General features: G+C 41.8%; 1 protein-coding gene across 2 annotated transcripts in view; it reads right to left on the bottom strand.

Annotated features, from left to right (window-relative positions):
* col27a1b (collagen, type XXVII, alpha 1b) overlaps window positions 1-27,225 on the bottom strand; it is a 483,649-nt gene that overhangs the window by 292,836 nt on the left and 163,588 nt on the right. For both annotated transcript variants that reach the window (XR_010021219.1, XM_063073617.1), the window contains exons 9-11: window positions 26,515-26,568; window positions 16,875-16,919; window positions 3,889-3,942 (exon numbers count right to left, since the gene is read on the bottom strand). Coding sequence is in view for 1 of the 2 variants with exons in the window: in XM_063073617.1 (XP_062929687.1) it covers window positions 3,889-3,942; window positions 16,875-16,919; window positions 26,515-26,568 (153 nt within the window). In the remaining variant the exon portion in view is untranslated. The remainder of the gene's footprint in view (window positions 1-3,888; window positions 3,943-16,874; window positions 16,920-26,514; window positions 26,569-27,225) is intronic.

Below are 27,225 nucleotides of genomic sequence, written 5' to 3'. Positions count from 1 at the left end.
ATACCCTGACTGTAGCAAACTCAGGACTCCGATGGTGCTGGATTGGCAGATTTTCCCAGTGCATCTGAAGCGATGCAACAATCATCACCTGGTGAGCCAGAAGCTGAACCATCGGGATTTCCAATCTGATATCAATTTATCATAGTTTAACTGCAATGTTTACACAACGACCTTGGAAACAACCCAGAGTGTGTCAGTCTAGTTGAAGCCCCAAGTACATTAATCTGAACATTCCGATGAGATGATTTCACAGACATGTACACATACACACTATAGCTTTTTGAAGCAACCTAATTCAGAACCTTGCTTCATTTTGTGTGCTGGTTGCAAGTTTTATCCTGTAAGTGCATGAATTTGCTTCCTTAAGGTGGCAAGTGTGATTGATTCTCAACTTAGTTGCTGGATAAAACTTTATTTGATACGGAGCAAAGGGTGTTCCAAAGATTGGTGAGTAATAATGGGACTGTCTGATTACAGGAACAAGGAAATCTGCCTCAGCTCTCCCAAATGTTGAACAACAATGCAAATATTATTAAAGTTATCAGGAGAGCTGGTCTCCAAATACATGCTAAAATAAAATGAGGGCACAGAAGTCTGATCCTCTGCATACTGTACTGTATGTTCATTGGGCTTCATTGCAACATTGACGATATCCTGGGAGACCAAAGAAGGCGGATGATAACAATGTTCCATCAAGGGACGACAACTATGCTCAGGAACGAGAGGGAAAGGCAAAATGATTGCTGGATTTCTAAGGATAGAAATTGGGATCAGATACCTGGTGAAGAGAGATTCAAGACACAGGAAACCAAAGTGATAAATGGGAAGGGGTTAAATGTGAGGTCAGTAGAAGGGCTCTTGCACCTTCTGGTTGGATATTCAGTGATAGAAAGGAAGTCATGGAATGCTTGGGATCAAAATAGAAAATGCTGGACACACTCAGAAGGCCAGGCAACACCTATGGATGAAGACATAATTTAACTACTTAGTTGATATCAGCTCAGTCCAGTAATATTCCAATAATCTGCTGTCTGAGCTTTTTGAAAAGCAGGTGGTTCAGCATCAGGTTCACTGTGTGCTGATTACTAACTCTTTTTAACACTTCAGGGCCCTGGTTCTTGCTCTTCCTTTAACATACTAGGGCCTCACTTCATACACACTCCCATGAACGCACTGGAACCCCAGTTGCTGCACTCCACAAGAGCAGGGCTCCATTTCCTGCTTTCCCTTCAAAGCACTGGGGCCCCGATTCTCATGTTTCTTTTAAAGCATTGGAACCCCAGTTTCCACATGCCCTTTAACACACTGGAGCACTTTATCTGCGTTCTCTTTTAAACTTACTAGGTTCATTGAAACATTTATTACACAACTGTGTAAACATCCAAAAACAGCAATTTAAAAGTCTATTGGGGTATTAATTAGAACTCAAAGTTCAAAATACATTTATTATCAAAGTATAAACTCTGAACTACATCCAATAGTGGAATCAACCTGTCAGTCCGACACCACCAAAATCCTGCCTGTGCCAAAAAGTTTTACTGGTATTTCTGACAATTTCTGCTTTTATTACAGATTTCCAGCATTTGCAGCTTTTACACGGGGGATTATTAGATAAATTGCTTTTTAATAATACCAAAGTTTTGTTTGGACATGGGAGGGTTAACACAGTGTTGGCTTATCAATTATAAGGACACACTAACAAAAGTATTTCATATCCACTTTTTCACCATCTTCACTTACACTGGGTTTTGCCTTTATTATCTGCACACTAACTTGCATCACCCCAATTATCAAATACCCTTGTGCTTTCTCAACGACGCTGGCTTTGGACTCAGCAATACCTCAACTTTTCAATACATATCCCTGCATTCAAAGGAAAATGTTTAAAATACATTTATTATCAAAGTACGTATACTATGTACAATCTGGAGATTTACCTCCTTATAGGCAGCCACACAAAAAAATATCATTAAGAAGGAAGATAATCAAACACCCAATGAGCCAAAGAATAAATCACACAAACGATAAAATGTAAGTAATTAACATTCAGAATTAAAGTTCACAGCCATGAATCAAGTCATCAAATGCCTGCATGGCATTGTTCATGATTTTCTCGATAATCTCCAACTCAATGGTCTTCAGAGATACTTGTCCTGCTCCAATTCTGGTATATTGCTTGTCTCTAAATTTAATTGCTTTGCTTTTGCTGCCCAGATGTGTTCAAATGCCATGAATCTCAGTTCTGGAATCTTTTCGATATTCAAAGAATCTTTGCTTCTGCATCTCTCTGCCTTTGTTTAACCTGCTTAAAATCCCTCCCCCCCCCAACCATTTCAGCACCTGTTTAAAATCTCCTCATCCATCAAGATTTTAATTTTCTACCCTAGCATCTCCTTATCTAGCTCAGTGTCAGTTCGTGTTACTTTACACTCTTGAGAGTCGATGCTTTGCTACGTAGAAACGAGTTAATGATATTGCAACACCACTGTCAGAATCATTTGGCAAATGACAGTGAAGATCGCCAGGCTCACCGTGGCACAGGGAGAGAGATATCTTAGAGAAACTTAGCTAACATCCAGTTCTAGATTTGACCTTAAACAGACAGCTGGCAACTACTACTGGAGGATTTTTTTTGTAAAATGATCCTAGCCTCTGTGATTGAGCCAAAAGCTACAGGTGATGATGGAAGTTAAATGTAGTCTTTCAAAGAAATAAATCATTCAAATAAACTCCTCACATACTATCTGATCCTGCTGCATCTCACTCAGCAAGATCAAGGAGCTGTTTATTGAGTTCAGGAGGAGGAAACTGGAGGTCCATGAGTCAGTCCTCAGTGGGCAATCAGAGGTGGAGTGAGTAACATTAAATTCCTCAGTGTTATCATTTCAGACCTGTTCTGGACCCAGCATGTAAGTGCGATTACAAAGAAAGCACGGCAGCACTTCCACTTTCTTAGGAGTTTGTGATGATTCAGCATGACATCTAAAACTTAGACAAACTTCTTTAGATGTGTGATGGAGTGTATATTGACTGGCAGCATCAAAGCCTGGTATGGAAACATCAATGCCCTTGAACGTTGACATATACGCACTCTGATAAGAAGTTTACGTTGAACTTTGAACTTGGTGAAAATACTTACCTTACACTAAGTAATAGGGAAGCAAGATATAGGTCATATAACACGGTGAAAATCAAAACAGGAAGAAAATAGGCTTGACAGTTGTGCTGTGCATAGGTAATCACAACAATAAAACAGCAACAGATGGTGAATTAATTTCACAAAGTTCTAAGATAAATAAATCTTAACATAAATGCAATGGGGAGGGAGAGAGAAAGAGCGCTGGGAAGGGAGAGACAGGGAGAGAGGGAGGGGGGAGAGGGAGAGGGAGAGAGGGAGAGGGAGAGAGGGAGAGGGAGAGAGGGAGACAGGGAGAGGGAGACAGGGAGAGGGAGAGAGGGAGAGGGGGAGAGGGAGAGGGGGAGAGGGGGATAGGGGGAGAGGGGGAGAGAGAGAGAGGGGGAGGGGGAGAGGGGGAGGGGGGAGAGGGGGAGAGGGAGAGGGGGAGAGGGAGAGAGGGAGAGGGAGAGAGGGAGAGAGGGAGAGGGGGAGAGGGGGAGAGGGGAGGGGGAGAGGGGGAGGGGGAGGGGGAGGGGGGAGAGGGAGAGGAAGGGGGATAGGGAAAGAGGTGGAGGACCAGAAAGAGAGAGAGACAGGGAGGGAGGGGAAGGGAGAGAGATGGAGTGAGGGGAGAGGGGAGGGAGGAGAGGAGGGGGGAAAGAGGGAGAGGTGGGGGAAGGGGAGGGGAAGGGGGTGAGGGGAAGAGGGGTGAGGGGAAGAAGGAAGAGGAGAAGGAGGGGAAGGGGATGGAGAGAGAATGAAAGACTTACTTGCTTTCCATTTGCCCCCGAAGGCCCCATTAACCCTGGTGGGCCTATGAAGCCCTGTAGAAAGAGGAGAGAAGCGCCATCAGTGGATCTTGCAGTAAGTCAGAGATGTCAGTGAATTATCTGGCTCCAGCGATGCAGCAGAGTGATGTAGGTGATGAACAAAGCCTTGAGGCAAGTGTATATGCCCATGGACTGCATGGTGCTGGCTTCCACGATGTAGTCCAAGGGCACATACCCTCACACCAGGGATCAAGCTGTCTGATGCACACTGCTTCTAGAAACAAAAATATGAAAAGCCTACCTTGCGATCCATACTAAAGGGAGCAAAAACTTGATTAAACTGTGACCATAACATTTCATTCTTGACATTTACCATCTCGGTTTGCTGAAAAGATACATTAAAGTACAAAGGAACATGGAACACAACCACAAGAGCAGTGACATTGATTTCTCCATCCCGAGCATCTATGGGAATGTTTAAACAGTCAACGTTTCGGGCCGAGACCCTTCATCGGGATTGGAAAAGAAGTCGGAAGAAGGCTGAAGAAGGATGTGGGGGAGGGAGAGGATGTGATAGGTGAAGCCAGGTGGGTGGGATGGGGGAGTAAAGTAAGAAGCTGGGAAGGTGATAATTGGGGAAAGGAAAGTAGCCTTCTCAGTGTTTATCATGATGCCTATCTATGCCAATCTGCATTTGACCTGCAACCCTTCACTCCTGTGCTATCCAATGCCTTTTAAACCAGGGGTCCCCAACCTTTTTTGCACTGCGGACCGGTTTAATATTGACAATATTCTTGCGGACCGGCTGACTGGGGGTGGGGGTGGGGTAGGGTTGCCAACGGACAAGAGTAGCAGTCAAATGCGTTGTTTACCCAAAAGACTACAACAACCATGAAGCCTTGCGCGGGCACCAATGCGCATGCGCGTCGTGACCTGCTGATTTCCCCCCCCCCCCAGCAAATCCTTTTTGGCGATTCTGTTCGTGGGGGTGGCTGTTAATCACTATCAGAATATAGGTGATAAGTGGGTAATACACTTAATTTTATTTCTAAAAGGGTTTATCTAACAAATTTAATATTAAACACAGAGCGCATATTTTCCTCGCATGAATATAATGATAAGTCAATTATCAGGGGAGCTTGAAGTAAGTGTTGAACGAACTTCCAGTAGAAGTGGCAGAAGCAGGTTCGATATGATCATTTAAAGAAAAATTGGATAGGTATATGGACAGGAAAGGAATGGAGGGTTATGGGCTGAGTGCAGGTTGGCAGTACTAGGTGAGAGTAGCGTTCGGCATGGACTAGAAGGGGAGAGATGGCCTGTTTCCGTGCTGTAATTGTTATATGGTTATATAGGTCACTTATAAGTCAATAGCATCATAACATTTTAGGTAACATTTGGATATTAAATGCACAGCACATATTTTCCCCGTATGAATATATAAAATCATTGCAGCACACCAATACCGCTGAATCAGTAAGAGCCCTGGGCTTGTTTCCCTGCAACAACACCATCCTATCGAGGGGTGATGGGAGACATCGATACTCCAAGGGGGTTCCCGATGTCCAGTCTATTCTGCAGTTTAGTTTTCGTTGCATTCATTGCAGAAAACTCAGCTTCGCAGAAAAATGTTGGAAATGGAAGCAACGTTTTCAGTGCTTTCATGGCTATCTCAGGATACTTGACTTTGATCCAAAATGCTGACAGAGATGTTATGGCAAACATACTTTTCAGCCTGCCGTCATTTGCTAGCTCGAGGAGTTGATCTCCTTCCCGCCCTGACACGGATGACGCGCGGGTCATGACCTCGCATGAGTAATGGCTGATCAGTGGCGGTGACAGGGAATGAGGAAAGGTGCAGTTAACTCATATCGCCAAATCATATCGCTTCCTTGCGGCCCGGTACCGGTCCGCGGCCCGGTGGTTGGGGACCACTGTTTTAAACAATAATCTGCCTTTAGTACCTTCACTACCAGTTTGTAACAGATAACCACCACCCTCTGCCAAAAATCTTACCCTTCAGGTTTCCTTAAATTTCTCCCCTTTCACCTTAAATCTGTGCCTCTTGATTGAGACTCCCCTGTCTGAGGAAATAGACAATATATCCTAAAACAAGAGAAAATCTGCAGATGCAGGAAATCCAAGTAACACATACAAAATGCTCCAGGAACTCAGCAGGCCAGGTCAGGCCAGGGAAAAGTCAGCATTTCGGGCTGAGACCCTTCATCAGGGCTAGAAAAAAAGATGACGAATAGTTTAAAAGGTGGGGGAGGGGAGGGAGAAACACAAGGTGAGAGGTGAAAATGGGAGGGGGAAGTTGATTGGTGAAGGAGATACAGGGCTGAAGAAGGGGGAGTCTGATAGGAGAGGACAGAAGGCCGTGGAAGAAAGAAAAGCGGGGAGGAGCACCAGAGGGAGGTGACGGGCAGCCAAGGAGATAAGGTGAGAGAGGGAAAAGGGGATGGGGAATGGTGAGGGGGATCCCATTACTGGAAGTTTCATGCCATCAGGCTGGAGGCTACCCAGACGGAATATAAGGAGTTGTCCATCCAGCCTAAGTGTGGCCTTAACCCGACAGTGGAGGAGGCCATGGATAGACATATCAGAATGAGAATGGGAAGTGGAATTACAATGGGTGGCCACACGGAGATCACACTCTTTCTGTACTACCTAAAACCCTCCATAACGTCACACCTCAGTGTCCTACGTTCTAGTAAGAATATTCCACACGCCTTTATAACTGAAGATGATCATTCCAGGCAACATCTTGGTGAGTCTCTTCTGCATGTTCTTTTTTGTCACCATGCCCTTCCTATAGAGTGGCAACCAGAACTGTATGCAATACTCCAAACACAGTCTAACCAATGCTTTGTACAGCCGCAACACAACATCCGAACTGTTATACTCAATGCATTGGCTCTTAAAGGAAAACACCAAATGCCTTCTTCACTCCTCTCTCCAACTGTATTGCTACTTTTTGCAAACTGTAGACATAAACTGCAAAGTTCCTGAGATCCAGGCCATTTTTTAGATCAGATTTGACTTTCTTCTGGCGCCATTTTCTCTGGCCACCATGATACCTTCTTGCTCCTGCTGGATTTTGGCATCACTCAACATGCAGGTGTAGTCCTCCCACACCAGGATCTCAAGATTGGCATCAATGAAAGAGTAGCCTGTTCCTATGATGTTAGCGCTCCCCAATTGCATAATAACTTTCAATCGTGTAAGTATTCTATGGTCAGTCATCAGGTTATTTTCAGCAGATGGGCAGGAATGTTTAGTATTACCTTTACTCAGAATAGGCTAAATATACAAGATGTGGAAAATGATAATGTTAAAATATATAAATTTCACTCTCTGACTGCACTGAAACAAAATGGCAGGGATAATCCCTGCACAGTGCAAATTCAACACATTTACAAAGAAACATAGACATAGAAACATAGAAAACCTACAGCACAATACAGGTCCTTCAGCCCACAAAGCTGTGCTGAACATGTCCTTACCTTAGAAATTACCTAGGGTTACCCATAGCCCTCTATTCTTCTGAGCTCCATGTACCTGTGTTTCTATGTTTCTAAAGACATAAATTCATTGCATATAATGAATTTCTAAGCCTGAGGCTTTGTACTTGGTATAAGGGAAAGCAATGCAAAGACACAAGACTGAAAAGGATTACCATTTGCATGGATGACAAACATGTGAAGAGTGATTAAAATAAATAGGTTTCCAAGACATAATTTTTATGTCATCCTTTGTAATTGTATCTGCTAACATCAGTCTGTTCATCCCAACATTCACAAATATTCTAACAATTCTCTAAGCACTTAGGTCACCATGCAGTATGCCAATAAATAGTCAGCTCAACAAAGTATTACATTCAACTATTCCTGACCAGCATTTCCTTGCACATTCATCTCAATACACTAACAATAACATTTCATCAACATTCTTTCCAGCTGCCACTTCTCAAAGTTCAAATCAAACAGTCTCTAATAGGACTCTGTTTTAGGTGTGGAAATGTATGACCAGGCTCTAACATCAACAGTTCACTTTGCAAGTTGCCAGGAACACATCACAAACGATCATTTTGAAGTTCAGAATATATTCGTGTATTCATGAAAAACAAAAAAGATATTTTTTTAATTACATACATAGCAAAGTTAAATTAATCACCCTGATTCTGACCTACCACCCTGCTAAAAACTGTAAAGAGATGAAATGCAAACACTACTTTCTCATTTGGTTTCATGGATTTTGTTACTTCACTAAGTGCCAAAATTTAACTGGAATAGAATTGTCACATTTATATAATGAATCCTGTTCTGTATTATTATATGTATATTGAGAAAGTAAAAAATGGTAGGAACAGATCATTGCGATTTATAAAGCTGGCCTGGAGTTTCATGAATACCACAAATTTTTTCTTTATCTTGATTTACTAGAGTGAGATTCAGTCAAACAAAGTGAAGCTCCATCCATATAAGCTAACCAATCAGGGATTAGTCATTTTTTTAAAGCATTGGTCTCTATACAGGAATTCTTTATGCTCTGACACAAAAAGTGAAAGTCACTGGTGAATGTTACGCATCAGGCCGACATTTGTTATTATTTAGAATCCCTCTTTCCAGGATTTTTCTGTCTTGCTCGTCACAGATTCACTGCGGCAGCTGTGCAGTGGAGCCCCCTGAATTTATCTGTCAGTCTCATCAGTCAAGTACAGTCTGTGGTTCAGGTCATCTCAGACTTTTCGGTGTCTGTATGGTTAAGTGTAAATGACTGAGCAGAGCTGGAGGACACATGCTGGCTCTCCACCCTGCTGAGTACAGTAGAGGATAAGTGGTGTTGCTGAGTGTTGGCAAGAATAGGAAACATTACTTATGTCAATGTCTGAGGAAAGGCAAGTAGTTTATACTTTAAGATATTGTAAATTAAACTTTTAAAATTATTTCAATCTATTAAACAGTTTTCAAAAGTCACTGTCTCACAGAACCCTCAATACCTACGTCCTCACACCAAGCTCCGGACCATGTCAATCAGGCACACTGCATTAGGAACAACCATGGCTTCCCCTTTACATTTACCTTGCACCTCACTGGTGGAACAGATCATCCTTCGCAAGCTCCACCAGCTCCAGATCCCATTTCTAAACACATATTCAGCTCTTTTCTCTTTTCAGCACTTTGAAAAGACATTCCATTCGTGACTCCCCTATCTACTCTTCTGTCCCTATTAATCCTTTCGTATCTCATGGTAGATTCCCATGTAACATAGGAGATATCCCACCTGCCTTTTCATCTTTTCCCTTCTCCCACCAGGAACCAACCAGTCTTTCTGTATGAAGCAATGGTTCACTTCACTTCTTCCAATGTAGTGCACTGCACTTGATGTTCACAATGTGGTCTCTTCGATATGGGAGAAACCTATTTCAGATTGGGTGACGGCTTTACAGAGCTTCTGCATTCAGTCCCAGGAGCAAACCGTGGGCTTCCTGTTGCCTGCCACTTTAGTTTTTAATCCAACTCCCGCGTTGGCCGCGTTGCCTGTGCTCCCTTGCTCTGTTGTAATGAGACGCTATGCAAGCTTGAATTACGCCTGACACTCAACATCAAATTCTCCAACTTTAGCAAGGCATTTCCCATTTTCATCATGATTGGCCATTTCTTCTGTAAGCCTCATTATTCCTTTTTCCATTAGTACAGGCTAATCTGCTGGAAAGTTCCATGGCCTTGTGATGAGTGAAACATAACAAACAGCCTTTAACTGATCTCACCCTATCACAGATATTCTCAAAGTCCTATCCATCTCTCCCATGAACTTCTCTGCAACATAAAATTTCCTTTACTTAATATCTCTTTCTAACTTCAGCAGTTCATTTCCAACCTGAAATATGTTTCTCTTTCCACAGATGCTGTCTGATATTAAATCTCTGTTTTTTTCTTTACATGTCCAGCAATTGCAATTTTCTGGTATTTTATTTTAATATTCAGGACATTTAAAACATTTTGTCAATAGCGAGTCAATAAAGGTCTTCTGGAAGTTCTGTGGGAAAGGCCTCAGGAACCAACACCCAAGAGCCTGGAGACTCTTCTGCCTTGAAGTTTACCTCTCAGATAAAGGGAGTCCATTCAGCAGCCCTGCATATCCCTAGCAATATTTTGTAGGTACGTGGATACAATTGCAGTCAATATTGTGTCAGCGTACGACATTTCCTTGGTTGACATCTTACACGTAGTGCACGAAAATGCCTTTTTATTTTTTTACGTCTGTTTTTCACCTTAAATGTGTTTCTGGGATTGTTGGAGCCTACGGTCTACAGCTTGGAGATGGTTTGAGTGACCCAGTGATCCAGCTTTTTGTTGACTCCGAGAAGATTCCGGGAAGCGAGCACGTGCCTGAATGGCCTCGGAGCGAAGAAACTTCAAGATGGGGTGCGAGCTGATGTTTGACTCCATTTCGCCAGTTAAAGCAACCATTAACCACCGATTAGAGCGCTGAAGAAGATTGAGACATCGAGGCGAACGCAGATGGCGAGTGAGAGTTCAGTGCCAACTGCCTTCCTTCTGATCACTGCCGGAGAAGGAGTCTGTGATTGGCCTATCACTGTGTGGCTCGCTGTGACAGGCGGGGAGGCCTCACGCGGTGTCCCTCTCTTTTGATGAATGTCAGTGATATTGTGGGATGGTATCATGGTTCTGCGTTTATGGATTGGTCTGTTGTGTTTAAGGTCTGTGGACTTTTTCAGAATTATGGTTTTTATATTCTGTGTTTCTTATCACCCGTTGCTCTTCCATTTTGTTGTGCGGGGGGGGGGAGGGTGTTTGTGGGCTGATGTTCTGTTGTGTTCTGTTAGTTTTATTTGTGTGGGGGAGGGATTATCTTTTTTTGGGGGGGGTTCAGTGTTCCTATTCCATTTTGTGTGTGGGGGGAGGGGTTTTTTGGGAGTTGATGATTGGGATACCATTCTCTTTTTATGCAGGTAGGGGTTGGTTTGACGTTTCTCTCTGAACAACTTTCATGTTCTTTCTTTGCTTCATGGCTATCTGGAGAAGACAAATTTCAGAGTTGTATATGGATACATATATTGATAATTAATGAACCTTTGAACAATGGGCAATGAATTCAGGCAGTGGGTGGGATCTGTTAGTTATCACTTAGAAAGCTCAGAAACTGTGGACATGGAAATTAAATAGTCAAATATTAGACCTAGAGCAATTATTGTTTCCATATTCCTTAATTTTAAATTGTTTTCTTATAGAGTGGGATGCCTGGCAACATTTACAATGAGGGCAAATACCATGGATTTAAATTACTCACATTGGAGAACAGGATGTATTAGTTACCAACAACAATGGCAAGATAAACAAGTATTAGTAAGCTTCTTCTGAGATCTAGCCTATCATTTTAGGGGTGAGAACTGGGTAATATTTTAAAAACAAAATTTCTAATCCTACTTGCAGTTTAAAACTAAGAGTATTTTGCTGATTCTAGACTTTAACCATAGAAAATGTAACCATAGGCCAGAATTTGATGGTTTTGCCAGCGGTTCTACAGAGAACTGCTGGCATTCATCCTCATAAGTGCCAGCAATTTATTGGCTGAGCTCTTGTGGTGATTTCCTGCCTGTGATCTGATGCTGGACTCTGCACAAACTTTCAGCTATGAAGTGGGTGTTTACTGGAATTCCCTGGGATCTCTGCTGGGGAACTCTATTTCAAGATGCTGTAGTAGAGTAGATCTGAGACAGGATCTGTGAACCTACTTGCCTCAATGCAGATCTTACAAAAGCTGGGAAGTTGGAAGAGTTACATTCCTACAATTGTCTTTGCTGTTATTAATTACTGAAGTGGTCACATTTGTAATTTTGTGAAATTTCAGACAAATATTTTAGTTTTAATCATTTTAATCACTTCCAAATGTCAGCAAAATTGTGGCCCTCCCTAGTATCCTGGCAACAAGTGTGAGGCCTTAGCACTGCCTAGGGACTGGCTGTTTGGTTTGAAGACTACCTTGACTAGCATGACTTCCTAAATGCAGGCAAACTAATTGCATGGTATCAAATTGGTTCACCAGCAAGTGCTATCAAGTAGGAATATGTAAAGGTTCCCTCTTATTAACTTTTTAAAAACAAAGTGGATTACAAAGCAAAAAAAAAAACACATGGATGGACATGGACATTTTGGGTTAAGACCCTTCACCTTTACTGGTGGATTACAAATCTTGTTCAATCTTCTCACTTCAAATTGAAAACATAACTGATGCACCAGAGTCCAGTCTTTGGGGCTGTAATGCAGACAAAAAAAAACACAAACAACAACATCCCATCAACAGATTTTGATGTTGCAACACAGTGTCAGGAATATTGTTCAAAAATTATTTCCTTTCGCTCCTTTTGCCATCCTGAAGCAATATCCTTGATAATTCAGTTTATTTCCCTGGAGGGGTGGATATTTCACTGAATCTATTCTCTGATTATCCTGATAGATCAGCAGATTGTACCTACGCTGGTTTAAGGCAGGGGTTCCCAACCTGGGGTTCGTGGACCCCTGGGTTAATGATAAATGGGTTAATGGCATAAAAGAATGTTGGGAACACCTACTTTATGGATACCTGCCCTTTGACAAGGGAATGTAATACAGGTTTTCTTGACATTCACTGCCTGAAACTAGCCAAGTAGCAGCTTAGGAAAAGGAACCATAGAACTTATGTCCTGAGCTGATATAAATATGAATTGCCCAGGGTTTCTCAGAATTGCTTTAAAATGTAAAGATTCTTTAGGTCATTACATAATAGTGGATGGGCATTTGCTGTAAAAGTTTCCTGTAAAGTAACTAATATGAGTTGGGGAAAGAGCACTGAATGATCAAACTCATATGCTACATTATTGATATCCATAAAAATTCTAGAGCATTGTGCTCACATCCTTCAAAGAACTGCATTTCTCAAAAACCATTTAGCTTTCTGACTAGAAATGTCAGATTCAATGTAGGCATCCACATTATGGAATAAACAGTACAGTAATAACCAGTATGGTGAAAGATGAAACAACACACACAAAATGCTGGAGGAACTCAGCAGGCCAGGCAGCATCTATGGAAGAGAGTACAGTTGACATTTCTGGCCTTTGGCAGGTTTCAGCCCGAAATGTCAACTTTATTTTTTTCCACAGATGCTGCCTGGCCTGCTGAGTTCCTCCAGCAGTTTGTGTGTCATTTCCAGCATCTGTAGATTTTTCTCTTGATGGTGAGAGATGAAACGAGCGGTTGTCAATAGAAAACATGTATGTATCATGCTGTGCAGAGGAAAACACAAGGAAGAAAATGAAATTGCAGATTGCCTATTCAGATGAAAGTAAGTGATCACAACTTGCCTGCTAGACCACAAAGTATCAGCACAAGCTTCGCGGAAGAAGAGGCGGAATGAATTTTTGTTGCAAATGTGCACACTTCCCACACCAATTACTCCATCACATTGTTACCCAACAGGAACAAGAACATATATTTAATTAGTATAAACAAAGAGGTTGATGAAGGATCGATCCTATTTCTTTCCCCTTCAGAGAAATTGAGGACTTGCAAAATTTTCTTTTATTGGTGGTGGATAAAGTTGAAACTTCATCACAGAACCAGTGCAGAGGACAGACACTAGCTACAAAGTAGGTACAATTATCAAATATTTTCCATAAGGATTGAGAGGTGTGCAAACATGGTTAACGTCAAAAGGTAAATATGGAAGAGTTTTTTTTTTGTGACACTTTTGTCTCTCCAGTGGGTGGAGACGACACAAACCAACATCAAGCCAGGCAGCAGGCAGAACACTGGAATGGATCTAGTCGAGGTTTCTCTTTTGATTTAGAAAATATAGAATCTGGAAGATGCTGCCAGACTTTACTTCCTGGACAGAAGCCAGTCTCGTTTGTTAAAAAAGACATGCAAATGTGTAGATGAGCTGCAGCATCTCACTGGTGGGTCATAAGAAATTGAAAATGATAAGGAAAGAGATAACTTGTGTTGACTGCTGTGATGCTGAAAACTGAATTAACTATTTAGATGGCAGAGCACATGAAAGTGAATGTGGTTAAGTTTAGTGGCCAGAAAAGCCCACTACAAGTTCACAAGCAGTGAGCTATCAGTTTTGCCAGTTGCTTCACAGAGAAACACAACCTCAATGCATGACCGGCCTGCCCACAAACTCCATTCATATATACTGTCATGAAGAAGTCAGGGGCAAACTCCAGGTCAGATGCCAGAATCACAACCATACTGAGATGAGCAACCAGATGCATCCCTAATTCAGCCATTCTGATTAATGCCAGGGATGATGTACTAGAGCCCTTTGCATTTAAACAGCATCGCCTGACTTGCGTTAAAAGATATGCGGCTCGTCTTTGATCTTATTTTACATAATCTCAATTTTGTTAAATAACTTCTCCCTCCTGTTTAAAGAAAATGTACTTCTAATAATTCTTATTTAAGCTTACTGAAATACATATGAACAGTTTTTGTATGTGTCTGATCATATGTGCACGGAAAAGGTCTGGAGCCAGCGGTGAGCCAAGACAAGCCCAAACCAGCTTTGTGTGCATCTTTCCAAAACCTGTTCTGAATATCAAAGAAACACGATGCTATATCTGGGAAATTCAGTTATGCAACTTGTTACAAAATTACTGGGCATGGTGATGGTGTGCTAGTCTTTGTTGAAGATTACTAACACCGTACTTAGCCACTGCTGTAATCCAGGTATTTTGTTGACATTAACTCATGTAGCACTGAACGGGGTACTACCAATTTCTCGAAATGCTTCAACAGCATGGCTACACTCTTCAAAGATACAGTGAATTAAATGCAGAGGGTATCAAGATGTCTTGATGAAGAAACCAGTTACATTTAAAATGCAATCAGTTATGTCAATACGCAAACAGACATTGATAGCAGCAGTCATAACCAAGTTGCCTCGTAAGTTTCGCAGCACACATCATATTAGAAACTCTTGTTGAAAACTCCTGAATTTGCATTATTACGTAAACTCGACAATGACTAAATACAGTTTGTGGTTGCAACTTTTTCACCTTGAGAAAAGCAAATTGAGGCATCAGGAATGTAATGTATGTAAATCCGTGGAATTAAGAAGGTTAAGAGCAAAACATTCTCAATGTATGTAACATTCTTAATGCAATATCAAATCATCTTAGATGTATTATCCCTGTGAAATGGAGAAATACGAGGCAATACATTCTGGGATCTGAAGCAAAAAACATGCTGCTGAAGGAACTCAGCTGGTCGGGCAGCGTCTGTGGAGGAAAACGGATAGTGACGTTTCAGGTCGAGACCTACACCTGAACAGAGTTTGTACAGGTAACTTCAAAGATCCTACCTGACCCACTGAATTCCTCCAGCTTTTTATTTTCTTTTTGCTGTGAATCCCAGTGAAAGTTTCCCATTTAAACAACTTCAAGGCAGAAGCCTTAATGTTGGGACTCGAAGCCTCAAAGGGGAAAGTTTATTCACATAATTATATTATAAATATATTATAATTATATTCGACGATTGCCTCCAGAAGTATTGTTTCCAATTGAACGTCCCCAGGTTATGTAAAATAGCAGATTTTTAAGAAAACTGCTGGACTTAATGCTACACTTTAATTAACATTTAAATAAATGTTAATTAAAGTGTAGCATTAAGTCTATTTACATATGCAATGGGCCAAAAGAGTTGTTAACCAGTGCCAAAAATCCAAATTGATGTTATCTAGGCTCCAATTTTTAGTAGATAGGTAACACTGGACATAAAAGATTTTGCTTCCTGAATACCTTTAGGTGTATCTTATGAATTTTGGGCTACTGATCATGAAAACACCATGAAATTTCCCTATCACGCACCATTTTTTGAAATCACTTATGTTTATTATTTCAATTCATAATTCAGGTCAATTAAAATGTTGCCTACAACATAAAATGGAAAGTTTCCTATCTTGTCCAGGCATGCTTGGGCACGCTCAGGCAGTGCGGTTGCTGCATGGCAGGACAGGTTTTAGTAACAACTATTGGGTTCAGGACTGTAAGGATGGAATTTGCTATCACCAGGCACAAAAATTTCTATGAAGGATTTTAATATTTGAGACAGATGCTTCCCAGAATAACTGATGCCAAGATTAAGAAAAGCATGTTTGTTGGTCCACAAATCAGGCAGGCAATTTGAAGAATTTCTAGTGGGACTGGAGAAAATCACATGGAAGGCATCCAAAGAAGTTGTTGAAATTTTTCTCGCCATCTACAGTGCACCAATCTACATGCAGCTGGTTGAAAGCATGCTTCAAGCATATAAAACCACGAAATACAACATGTCACTAAAGATTCATTTTCTGCATTCCCATTTAGATTTCTTCCCTGCAAATCTTGGTGCTGTTAGTGACGAGCATGGTGAAAGTTTTCACCATTCATTGCGGTCATGGAGAAAAGATAGGGCAACTGGAATCCATCAATGCTGGCGAATTATTGTTGGACACTTAAGCGAAAAGCCTCAGCCACTGAGTACAAACGAAAATCATTAACAAAATATTTTAACTCAGTTGAACTATTGCAAAGCATCAGCACCATTATGCAATTAAACATATTATATTCAATAAGTTAATTTGTTGTTTCTCCAAATTCCTATGTGATACAGGTAGTCTGAAATTATATTTGTGTTCATCTTCAAGCAGTCTATCATAAACAAAAAAAATTCTGAGGAATCAACACTTTTGAAAACAATTGTTGTCCAGTGTAATCTCAGTTAATGACAAACATATGCCAAGCAGAGTAAAGAACATCTTTCAAATTAGTCTTTCTAATTCAATTTGTATAAATATTTCTTTTAAAGATAATCAAATAGTTTTTGGAACAGTATTATCTAGTAAACACAACAAACCTAGTTAATCAATAAAACATTTTTAGCACCCATTTGCAAGACCATGGAAAACCGATAGAAAGATTCCCAATTAGTACTTACCCTTATTCCTTTTGGCCCACGTTTCCCTATTGGCCCTGGTAAGCCCTGCAAAAGAAAAACAAGTTTAAAAAAAAATTACAGGAACAACATGCTCAATATTAACTTGTGATTATATCCGTGCGTAAGGAGGCGCAGCTGGCAGAGGGACAGGAGTAGAGGTTTGGCGATGGGTAAGCGACAGCATTCAACAACAGCAAGCAAGAATATTTTCACACGCCAAGGCCCTGAGAGAAATCTCAGCTTCCAGGCTCGGGCCCTTTTGAGTCAGTCAGAATGCTGTCACCCACGATGCACAGAAATAAAACCTGCAACAAGCTAAATACGTCAGAGGACTTGGAGAAGGGCAATGGTAGTATTGGGAGGTGCTACCAGGAAATAAATGCTAATTAAAGTGTAGCATCAAGACTATCCATATTTGTACGCAATAGGACCAAAAGAGCTGCTCAGCAGTACAACAATATTTTGAAATAACTCCCAATTAATTTTGTTTAATTCCATCTACTAATAATTTGAGAACTTCAGTTAATACCAAACATAGCTGAGACAAGATGAAGATACTTTTCCCCCAAATCAATAGGTTTTTTTTAACTCCTTTTGAATCAATGCTTCTTTTTAAGATCATCAAATGCTCTTCGAGGCAGAATCAAAGGACTATCAAAAACGGGTGAAAGCTGTCCTTATGTTTAGTTTAAATTTAACCTTATAAGACCTGGGCTGTACAGGTGTGCATCTCAGAGAGTCCAACAGCAAAACACAGGAATCCTCAAATTTTCCAGTTCTTGAGCTGGGAAATCTGCTCCCTTCGCCCACATTAGTGCAAGTGCAGTAGAACTAGTGGAATCAACGGGAGTAAGCAAGCTGTCTGTTGAATGGAATGTATTCTCTTATATTTAATATCACTTAGTTAAAATATATTTACTTAATTTTAGGTGTGAAAGTGTTCCTTCAGTATTTTAGTTTTAAAATGTTCTAAATAATTTACAATTTTAAAAAAATTTAAATTATTCTGAATGTTTTAATAAAGGCAGTCAAAACATTTCAGTACAGGGTTGAAAGCCAGTGAGGTGGGGCCTCACCTGTTGTTAAAGCCATTTTGGAGGCAGACTCAGCTGCTCTTCCTGCAGAGATCCTGCACCAGTCTTTGGCCAGAGAGCGGTGAATCTGTGGAATTTGTTGCCACAGGCAGCTGTGGAGGCTAAGTCAATGGGTATACTTAAGGTAGGGGTTGATATATTCCTGATGAATCAGGGCTTGAAGGGATATGGGGAGAAGACTGGAGACTGGGGCTGAGGGGGAAATGGATCAACCAGGATGAAATGGTGGAGCAGACTCAACGGGCCAAATGGCCTAATTCTGCTCCTATATCTTACGGTCTTGTGTTGGATTTTATCAATCGGTTGGAGGTAGCCTCCCAGAGGAAGATATTTCCTCAGGACCACAGCAGAACAAACAGCATGGCCCAAAGCAACTGATGAGCTCAAGCAACTCACTGGGTACCAGAAAATCTGATCCAATATGTAGTGTAGAATCCCACTGAATGTAGCTAAGGCCGAGGTGGTCAACTCCTTGAAAGAGAGCTTGATAAATGCTTTATAAGGACAGATGGAAATTGGGATTATGAAACGGCCCTCTGTGGCTGGGAACAGAATGAGTGAGAATTCTGTTATGAGGTGATCAATGCTGACAGTAAGCTTTATAAGCACAAATGTTGGCCTTTTATTTGTTTACATCTGAGATATAAGGCGAATAATTCCTTCAAGCATCGACACATCTTGCTGGATATGTAATGCAAGCAGAAGGGATTGTTGGACTAACCAGGACTTATCTCATTTTTGTCTTCTTTTCGTATAATTTGAGACATGTGTAATAGGATGCTCCCACTTCTACAACAGGGCAGGGATTCCCAGCCGCCTTTATGCCATGGACCAATACCATTAAGCAAGGGATCCGTTGACCCCTGAAGGCAAAAAGTCTCTTTGATATTTCTGAAAGTGGCTTTCTTACCACAGCAGCACACCTGTAAACTAACTTTCACGGTTAAACTAAAACTTTTAATGGCAGTAATACCAGACAACCAAATACATAATCAATGTTACTATAAGAAAGAATTATAACAGTAAGCCATGTTGCATTAACACAACTGATAAGGGAAACATCTATTGTGCTTGCCTGCAATCTACCTTTATAGAGCAATATATGTTTTTATTGCATTGTAACAGATAGCAAATTCCCTAATACTTTTGAAGTTACTTGTATCTAAAACAAACATTTAATACTTCACTCTACTAGCCAGCTATAGGGTTGTGTCGAATACGGTAAAGAATCATCCGAAAGAACATTTATTCTAGTGCAACGGAGGGTGAATTTTGTTGATAGAAACTGAAGTAGAAACTCAGTCTACGAAAGGAAAATAATATGGTTCTTCAAGTGAAAATGCTTTTACAATTTCTCATTTCACGGAGAACTTTGGGCAAATGACTTGCAAAAACAGTGCAATATCTCTTTTGTTTTATTTTCCCTGATCACCATGCAAAGACTACAAAGTCAATCCAGGTGAAGTTATAATTAAATTTTACTCATGTCAGCCTTCTAAATGTCTTTCAGTGCTCACTGAAAAGAAACCAAATACAGCTCAAATAACCACTTCACAGAGTATCACTCTTCAGTCTGCAGGAGTGGCACTCAGGTTCCTGTCGCCTGCCACTTTAATTCTCCATCCCACACGCACTCTGACCTAGTTGTTTGTATCTCTGAGCCCTGTATTTTACAGAACAGCATCTCATTTTCCATCTGGGTACACCGCAGCTTTCACAATTCATTATCGAATTCAACAAGGTCAAATAACTGCCAATTCTGCTATAAGATCTGTAATATTAATTCAACTTTTTGCTCCAAAGACACCTCTCCTTCTCTGGATTTCACCTGCATTTCATAACTTTTATGGGTCCTTTCGTCTTTCTGGCCTCTTTCATTGCCCCGATCAATCTACCAACCAGAAAACTCAGTGAAGAAGAGAATCACCGTGGCAATCCTGGGCCTCACTGTATCAGAGGCATTTCCTTTGCTGCAGCTCCTCTCTTTCACTTGCCTTATTTTACCACTTCTGATGAAGGGTCTGTTTCTCTTTCTGCAAAAGCTTAGTGATCAATGGAGTATGTCCATCATTTTCTATTTTTATTTCAGGTTTCAGTATCTACTTCATCTTTGATTTTCTGTGTTAGAAGTCTTTGCAAAGATTTTCCAATTGTTGAAACTAATAAAAAAATTGCTGAGCAACTCTATATCCACAGATGCTGCCTGACCCACTGAGTTCCTCTACCAGTCTCTTTTTTGCTCCAGATTCTAGCATCTGCAATCTCTTTCGTCTCTTTAATATCAAGATTTAAAAGGTAGTTGGACAGGCACATGGACAAGAAGTGTTTGGAGGGATATGGATGAAACACAGACAAATCCCATGCACCATCAGTCTTCAGCCATGCCACCCATGGGCTGCGCTAATATTTACTTTGTGACTGTACGTGCTGTTGTAACTCTATGTGCTGTGTGTGACTGTATGTACTATGTTTTGTACCTTGACCCCGGTGTAACACTGTCTTGTTTAGCTGTATGCATGTGTATGGTTGAATGACAAACTTGAACTGTAATTGATAGAACAACACATGCACCTAAGTGAAACCCGGAGATATCAGGGGGCTGTTTTTCATGCTTCTCTGCTTGCCAGTCTCCAATTTTCAAACTAATAAAACAAATAAGCATAAAGGCCTGGGCACAGAAACAGAATATTCCAGAGTTTGACTGAGAAAACAGAACCAGGAACTAGTTAATATTAAAAACAGTCAACTATGCCAATGACATTTGTTCACCGTCTATATTTGCTACAGCAATGCAAATTTACTGTGTCCATAAATGTGTTTATGAAAAATTCAGAAGTAAAATGGCTATCTCCCTGTATTGTGCATAAAATCCAGATGGATGTGTAGTGACATTATCAAACACATATCAATATTTTACATTTAGTTATTTACCTATTATGAAATTTGCATTGACTCGATAGAGGCGTATAAGATGATGAGAGGCATTGATCATGTGGATAGTCAGAGGCTTTTTCCCAGGGCTGAAATGGCTAGCACAAAGGGGGAAAGTTTTAACGTGCTTGGGAGTAGGTACAGAGGAGATGTCAGGGGTAAGTTTCTCCACACAGAGAGTGGTGGGTACATGGAATGCACTGTTAATGATGGTGGTGGAGGCAGAGCCTTTTAAGGGACTTAGATAGGTACATGGAGCTTAGAAAAATAGAGGGCTACATGGTAGGGAAATTCTAAGCAGTTCCGAGAGTAGGTTGCATGAACGACACAACATTGTGGGCCGAAGGGCCTGTAATGTGCTGTAAATTTCTATGTTTTATGTTCTATGTAAACATGAAGGTAAGCTAGCCAATAATATAAAAAAGTATACCAAATTTTTTTTTCAGGTCCCATGGATTCTGGTCAATTAAAGGCAACTCTCAAAGAACAAACATTAATTGAAAAAAATAGCCTGGATTCCCTTTCTTTATTTCGGACACTAAACCACTTAATTTGGAGAGGAGATTATGGCCGGACAGTTTCTAACTAGCATCAGTCGCGTGCAACTATGTGGCTTGCTAGACCCTACACCATACTTAGAGTGAACAGTTTTTAAAAAGCTTCAGTTGTATGTGCTTTTGTTCAAAAAGCAGTGACTTTGTCACCGATGGTTGGCAAGAAATAAGCAGTAAGAAAGACAATTTGGAATGGATTTGCTCATCACAGTTTTAGCATTCAGGATTGGAGATGTCAGAAATGGCTGGAAATGAAAATGAAATTATTTCACCACTTCAACAAGTTAGGAATTCTGAAGAACTTGAAGGCTTTGACAATCATCTTGAATGTTACAATGAAAATGGAGATCGGAAGAATGCAATCATTGAAAGCAATGTATGAAGGCAGTTCATTATTTGCACTGGGTGTCTGCACTGATTTTGTTCATTTGCAGTTAATCAAAAGAATATAGCAGGGTACCCTGGATAAATTCCTCTGTTGATAACTATGAGGAGCTAATACGCAGTTTTATAGTACAGTGGATTCCAGTTAACTGAGGTATTTGCTTATTTGGGCCAACTCTTAAAGAACACAAAACTAATTGATAAAACAACCAGGATTCCCTTTGTTTATGTGGAACACTATGCCACTTAATTGGGCCAAGAGACCATTGCCAAACAGTTTATAACCACTGTCAGTTACGTGCACTTGGGTGTCTATTAGACACCACACAGTGCTTAGAGTGAAAAGTTTTTAAGTAGCTTCAGTTGCGTTTGTTTGTGTTCAAAAAGCAGTGATCTTTGTCAGTGATTGTTGGCGGGAAATAAGCAGTAATTCAGAACTGTTTTGCCCACTGCGGTTTCAAGTATTGTCATGGTCCGGATCGGGGTCCCTTTAAATTTAGCTTGTTTATGTTACAATCCGGACCGTTGATTCCCTGTTTTCCTGTGTCCCTTGACTTTGGTGATTAGAGGCAATTAACGCTCAGCTGAACTGGTAGTTTATAGTCTCCGGCTTTCAGCCATTCGGCGCGGGAGCGTCTGCAAAGTCACGGCGTGCCAATGTCACCTGGCCGGAGCAAGCCTTGTCTCCGCCCGAAGTGAGTGCCGGTAATTCGCCTTTCCTCACCGGAGCAACTCTGTCCAGTTACCTGGCCGAAGTGAGCCTGCAAAGTTTCCTCATCAAGGTGGGTCCGTCAGTTAACTTGCCGGAGAGAATCAAGAGCCGCTGTCTACTGTTCCCGGGCCGAGTCGAGAGCTCGGCACTACCCGGAGGTTCCAAGCACCATGTCCTGGCTCTGGCGGTGTCCAAGTACCACGTCCACGTCCTGGCTCCGGCGGCATCCAAGTACCACGTCCTGGCTCTGGCGGCATTCAAGTACCATGTCAAGTCCTGGCCCTGGCGGCATCCAAGTACCATGTCAAGTCCTGGCCCTGGCGGCATTCAAGTACCATGTCAAGTCCTGGCCCTGGCGGCTTCCCAGTTCTGAGTCATGTCCTGGCCCTGGCGGTCTGCTATTCCTGTCCTACCCCCTTGTCTGAAACCCTTCTCTGCCCCTCTCGCCTCTAGCCCCCGCCTGCACTTCGGTCTAGTTCCATCACCGGAGCTAGATAGGTACTGTCCGGTGTTCATTCGTGTTGGTCTTGTCTTGTCCTGTCCTCGCCTCTGTGGGGTAAATCAGGCCGTCTTGCCATTGCCCCACGGGGGGGTCATGTCTTGTCGTGTCTTGTCCTCGCCTCTGTGGGGTAAGTCAGGCCGTCTTGCCATTGCCCCGCGGAGTGTCATGAGTCCCGGCCCTATGTCCTGTACCCGAGGAAGGGTCCCGGCTCTCTGTTCTGTGTGTGAGTCCCAGCCCTATGTCCTGTACCCAAGGAGGCATCCCGGCTCTCTGTTCTGTGTGTGAGTCCCGGCCCTATGTCCTGTACCCAAGGAGGGGTCCCGGCTCTCTGTTCTGTGTATGTGTCCATGGTTCCATGTACCTGCTCTCCCGAGACCGAGGTTCTGTTTTCCATGTCCCTCCTCTTCCTAGCCCATGTCACGTCCATGCCTGGTTCTGGGGTCCGAGCCCGAGGCAAGACCCAGGTACTGGGTCCTTGCCCAGTCTCAGGCTCGGAGTCCATACCCTAGCCTCTTCGTGTCTCCTCTAGTTCTGGGAGCCGATTCCGAGTCCAAGCCCAGACCCTTGGTCCCAGCCTAGTCGTAGTCCTGAGTCTTTATCCTGTTCACTATTCCTGCTTCTGTCTTGGTCTCCTGGTATGGTACAATAAACTAAACCTAAGTAACCTCACAAGATGTGTCTTGCATTTGGGTCCACCCTTGCTCCCCATACCCCCACCATTGTGACAAGTATTTAGACTTGGAAATGCCAGGAATAGGAGAGAAAATGAAAAGATTTCACCACATCAACAAGTTAAGGACTATGAAGAATTTGAAGGCATCGGCAATCATATGGAATGTTACTTTTGGTCCCCACCAGACACTCAGCCCTCTCTTATGACCCCAAGTACCTGTTTGCACATGACAGGGACCACACCCCAGTACACCACTTCGACTGATGGGCTAAACCAGGTACGGTAGCTGGTGGATCTCAAACCCTGGTAAAGATAGGGATATGCCCGTCCTAGCCTGCAAAGTCAGCTCTGGCAGTCTGTATCTCAGCTGGAAGGTGATTCTGCACTAGTCCCTGGAGAGCAAAAGGCATGACGAGGCACAGAAAAAGTTATGGTCATCCTCTGCAACCAGGGAAGTTGTGATGACCACGGGACATAGACTTCTGAGGTAGAGCGAGCGTAATTGCACTAGTGCAGTGGCTTTTCCACTTTAAAAACTACCCTGCACAGGTTTCCTGTCATCGTCAGATATGGTGGACAACCACCAGTAGTACTGGTAGTGTTCTAATTTGTTCTGTTTCTCATTTAAATTAATAATTTATTATTCAGTTAAACAGTAGTTTGTCTTTTTTATACCTTTTTACCATTTCCATGAAACTTCAGCTATTTGGAGCAGCTGTTTAATTGGGCCAAATATACTGGTCCTCATGTGTCCAAATTAACTGCAATCCACTCTATATAAAGAGTAAAAGAGAGGCGAGAGTGGGTATCAGACCGTTGGAATATGATACTGGAAAAGTAGTAATGGGGGGACAAAGAAATGGTGGTTGTATTTAATAAATAATTTGCATCAGTTTTCACTGTGGAAGACACCAGCAGAATGCCAGAAATTCGAGGGCGTCAGGGGGCAGAAGTGAGTGCAGTTGCTATTACTAAGGAGAAGAGGCTTGGGAAGCTGTAAGGTCTGAACATAGATTAGTCACCTGGACCAGATGGGCAACACACCAGGATTCTGAAAGAGGTAGCTGAAAAGATTGTGGAGGCATTGGTAGTGATCTTTCAAGAATCACTAGATATTGGAATGGTTCTGGAGGACTGGAAAATTGGTAATGTTGCTCCACCCTTTAAGAAGCGAGGGAGACAAAAGACAGGAAATTATAGGCCAGTTAGTCTGACTTCAGTAGTTGATAAGATTTTACATTAAGGATGAGGTTTCGGAGTACTTAGGAGCACATGATAAAGTAGCCCGAGTTCAGCGCAGTTTCTTTCAGGAGAAGTCTTCCCTGACAAATTGGTTGGAATTCTTTGAGGAAATAACAGGCAGGATAGACAAAGGGGAGTCAGTGGATGTTATTTACTTGGACTTTCAAAAGGTGCTTAACAAGGTGCTGCACATGATGCTGCTAAACAAGATGGTATTACAGGAAAGATACTAGCATGGATAGAAACACACATCAAAGTTGCTGGTGAACGCAGCAGGCCAGGCAGCATCTGTAGGAAGAGGTGCAGTCGACATTTCAGGCTGAGACCCTTCGTCAGGACTAACTGAAGGAAGTCCTGATGAAGGGTCTCGGCCTGAAACGTCGACTGCACCTCTTCCTAAAGATGCTGCCTGGCCTGCTGCGTTCACCAGCAACTTTGATGTGTGTTGCTTGAATTTCCAGCATCTGCAGAATTCCTGTAGCATGGATAGAACATTGGCTGACTGGCAGGAAGCAAAGACTGGGAATAAAGGGGACCTTTAGTGGCTGGCTGCCAGTTAGTAGTGGTGTTCTACAGGGGTCAGTGTTAGGATGGTTTCATTCACATTATATGTCAATGATTTGGATGAAGGAATTGATGATTTTGTGGCCAAGTTTGAGGACTATACCAAGATAGATGGAAGGGCAAGTAGTGTTGAGGAAGCAGGGAGTTTGCAGAAGAACTTAAATAGATCAGGAGAATGGGCAAAGAAGTGGCAGATGAAATACAGCATAGGGAAGTGTATGGTCATGCACTTTGGTAGAAGGAAGAAAGGTGTAGATTATTATTTTCTAAACAGGGAGAAAATTCAAAAGACAGAGATGCAAAGGGACTTGAGTCCTCATGTAGGACTTCTTAAATGTTAACTTGCAGGACGAGTCAGTCATAAAGGAGGCAAATGCAATGTTAACATTCATTTCAAGAGAATTAGAATATAAAAGCAAAGGTGTAATGCTGGGGCTTAATAGGGCATTGGTCAGACCGCACTTGGAGTATTGTGAGCAGTTTAGGACTCCTTATCTAAGAAAGGTTGTGCTGGCATTGGAGAGGGTCCAGAGAAGGTTCATGAGAATGATCCTGAGAATGAAAGGGTTAATGTATGACGATCGTTTGATGGCTCTGGGCCTGTACCCACTGGAGTTTAGAAGAATGAGGAGGGATCTCATTGAAACCTATGGAATATTGAAAGGCAAAGTGAACACGGAGAGGATATTTTCTGTCGTGGGGAAGTCTAGGATTCTGCTCCTATGCTTCATGGTCTTTATGGTTTGTAAGCATGTTGGATGAGATGAAAAAATTACACCAGAGAATCAATCATTATCAGCCAGTTAAACTAGTATTTCATTTTTGGATTTGAAAGTGTTCATCAAAAAGCTATACGCAAAGTAGGATCAACCACCATACATTAATGTGTTCTTTTGGATGATTCAGCAGAATCTTAATTAAACAAACTTTGCCAAATGTACATTCTCTGTATCAAACTGCACGGCACGAGAAGATTTACTGCACCTGCCTGCCAGGATAACCTTTGGCACCTCGGCTTCCATTCGGTCCACGTTCTCCCTGTTGGAAAGAGTTGGACAATGTTACTGATACTATTACCTGATAGGTCACCAAATCCAGCATCATTTTTGACTTTATTTTGTTTCCACGCTCAATATCGAGGAGTTTGAAGTAAATTTATTTTCAGCAATAATTTTTATTTCATGACGAAAGAGTAATGTTTCGACTGGAATTACAGCTTTAAACATACTCTAGCCCATGTCACTGGGAGCTATTTTCCAGATGTGTTACTGATATAGTATTCATGCATGAACACAATTAAGGAAATCCACTGCCAAGTGCAGCATGATTCAGTGTAAAAACTTGGCATTAGTTTCTAGGATGTCCCTTGTTCCAAGGAATTCATGTTTCAGTCTGACCCATGAGGAATGACTGCACAGCAAAGAACAATTTCTAATTTAACAGACTCAGATTGGTCCAAGTCATCTGGAATAATATTTTAAAAAATGATATGATCTATATTGGTCCCACTGTGGGGTTCAAGTGGGGTAATTTTGTACTACTGATAAATGTCCTTAGCATCTAAAAATGGCCAAAATGTACGTTCCAAATTAATTGTACCCCTACTTCTTATCCAATGTTTTTCCTGCGACCCGGAATAAATTTGGCCTGTACTCAGCTCACTACAAAATCTGCAGTTGCTGTTACAGAAAAAAA

This window comes from Mobula hypostoma, chromosome 21 (assembly GCF_963921235.1).
Source record: "Mobula hypostoma chromosome 21, sMobHyp1.1, whole genome shotgun sequence".
Lineage (NCBI taxonomy): Eukaryota > Metazoa > Chordata > Chondrichthyes > Myliobatiformes > Myliobatidae > Mobula > Mobula hypostoma.
Note: the sequence above shows the minus strand (reverse complement) of the source record. Positions and strands in the feature narration are given on the sequence as shown.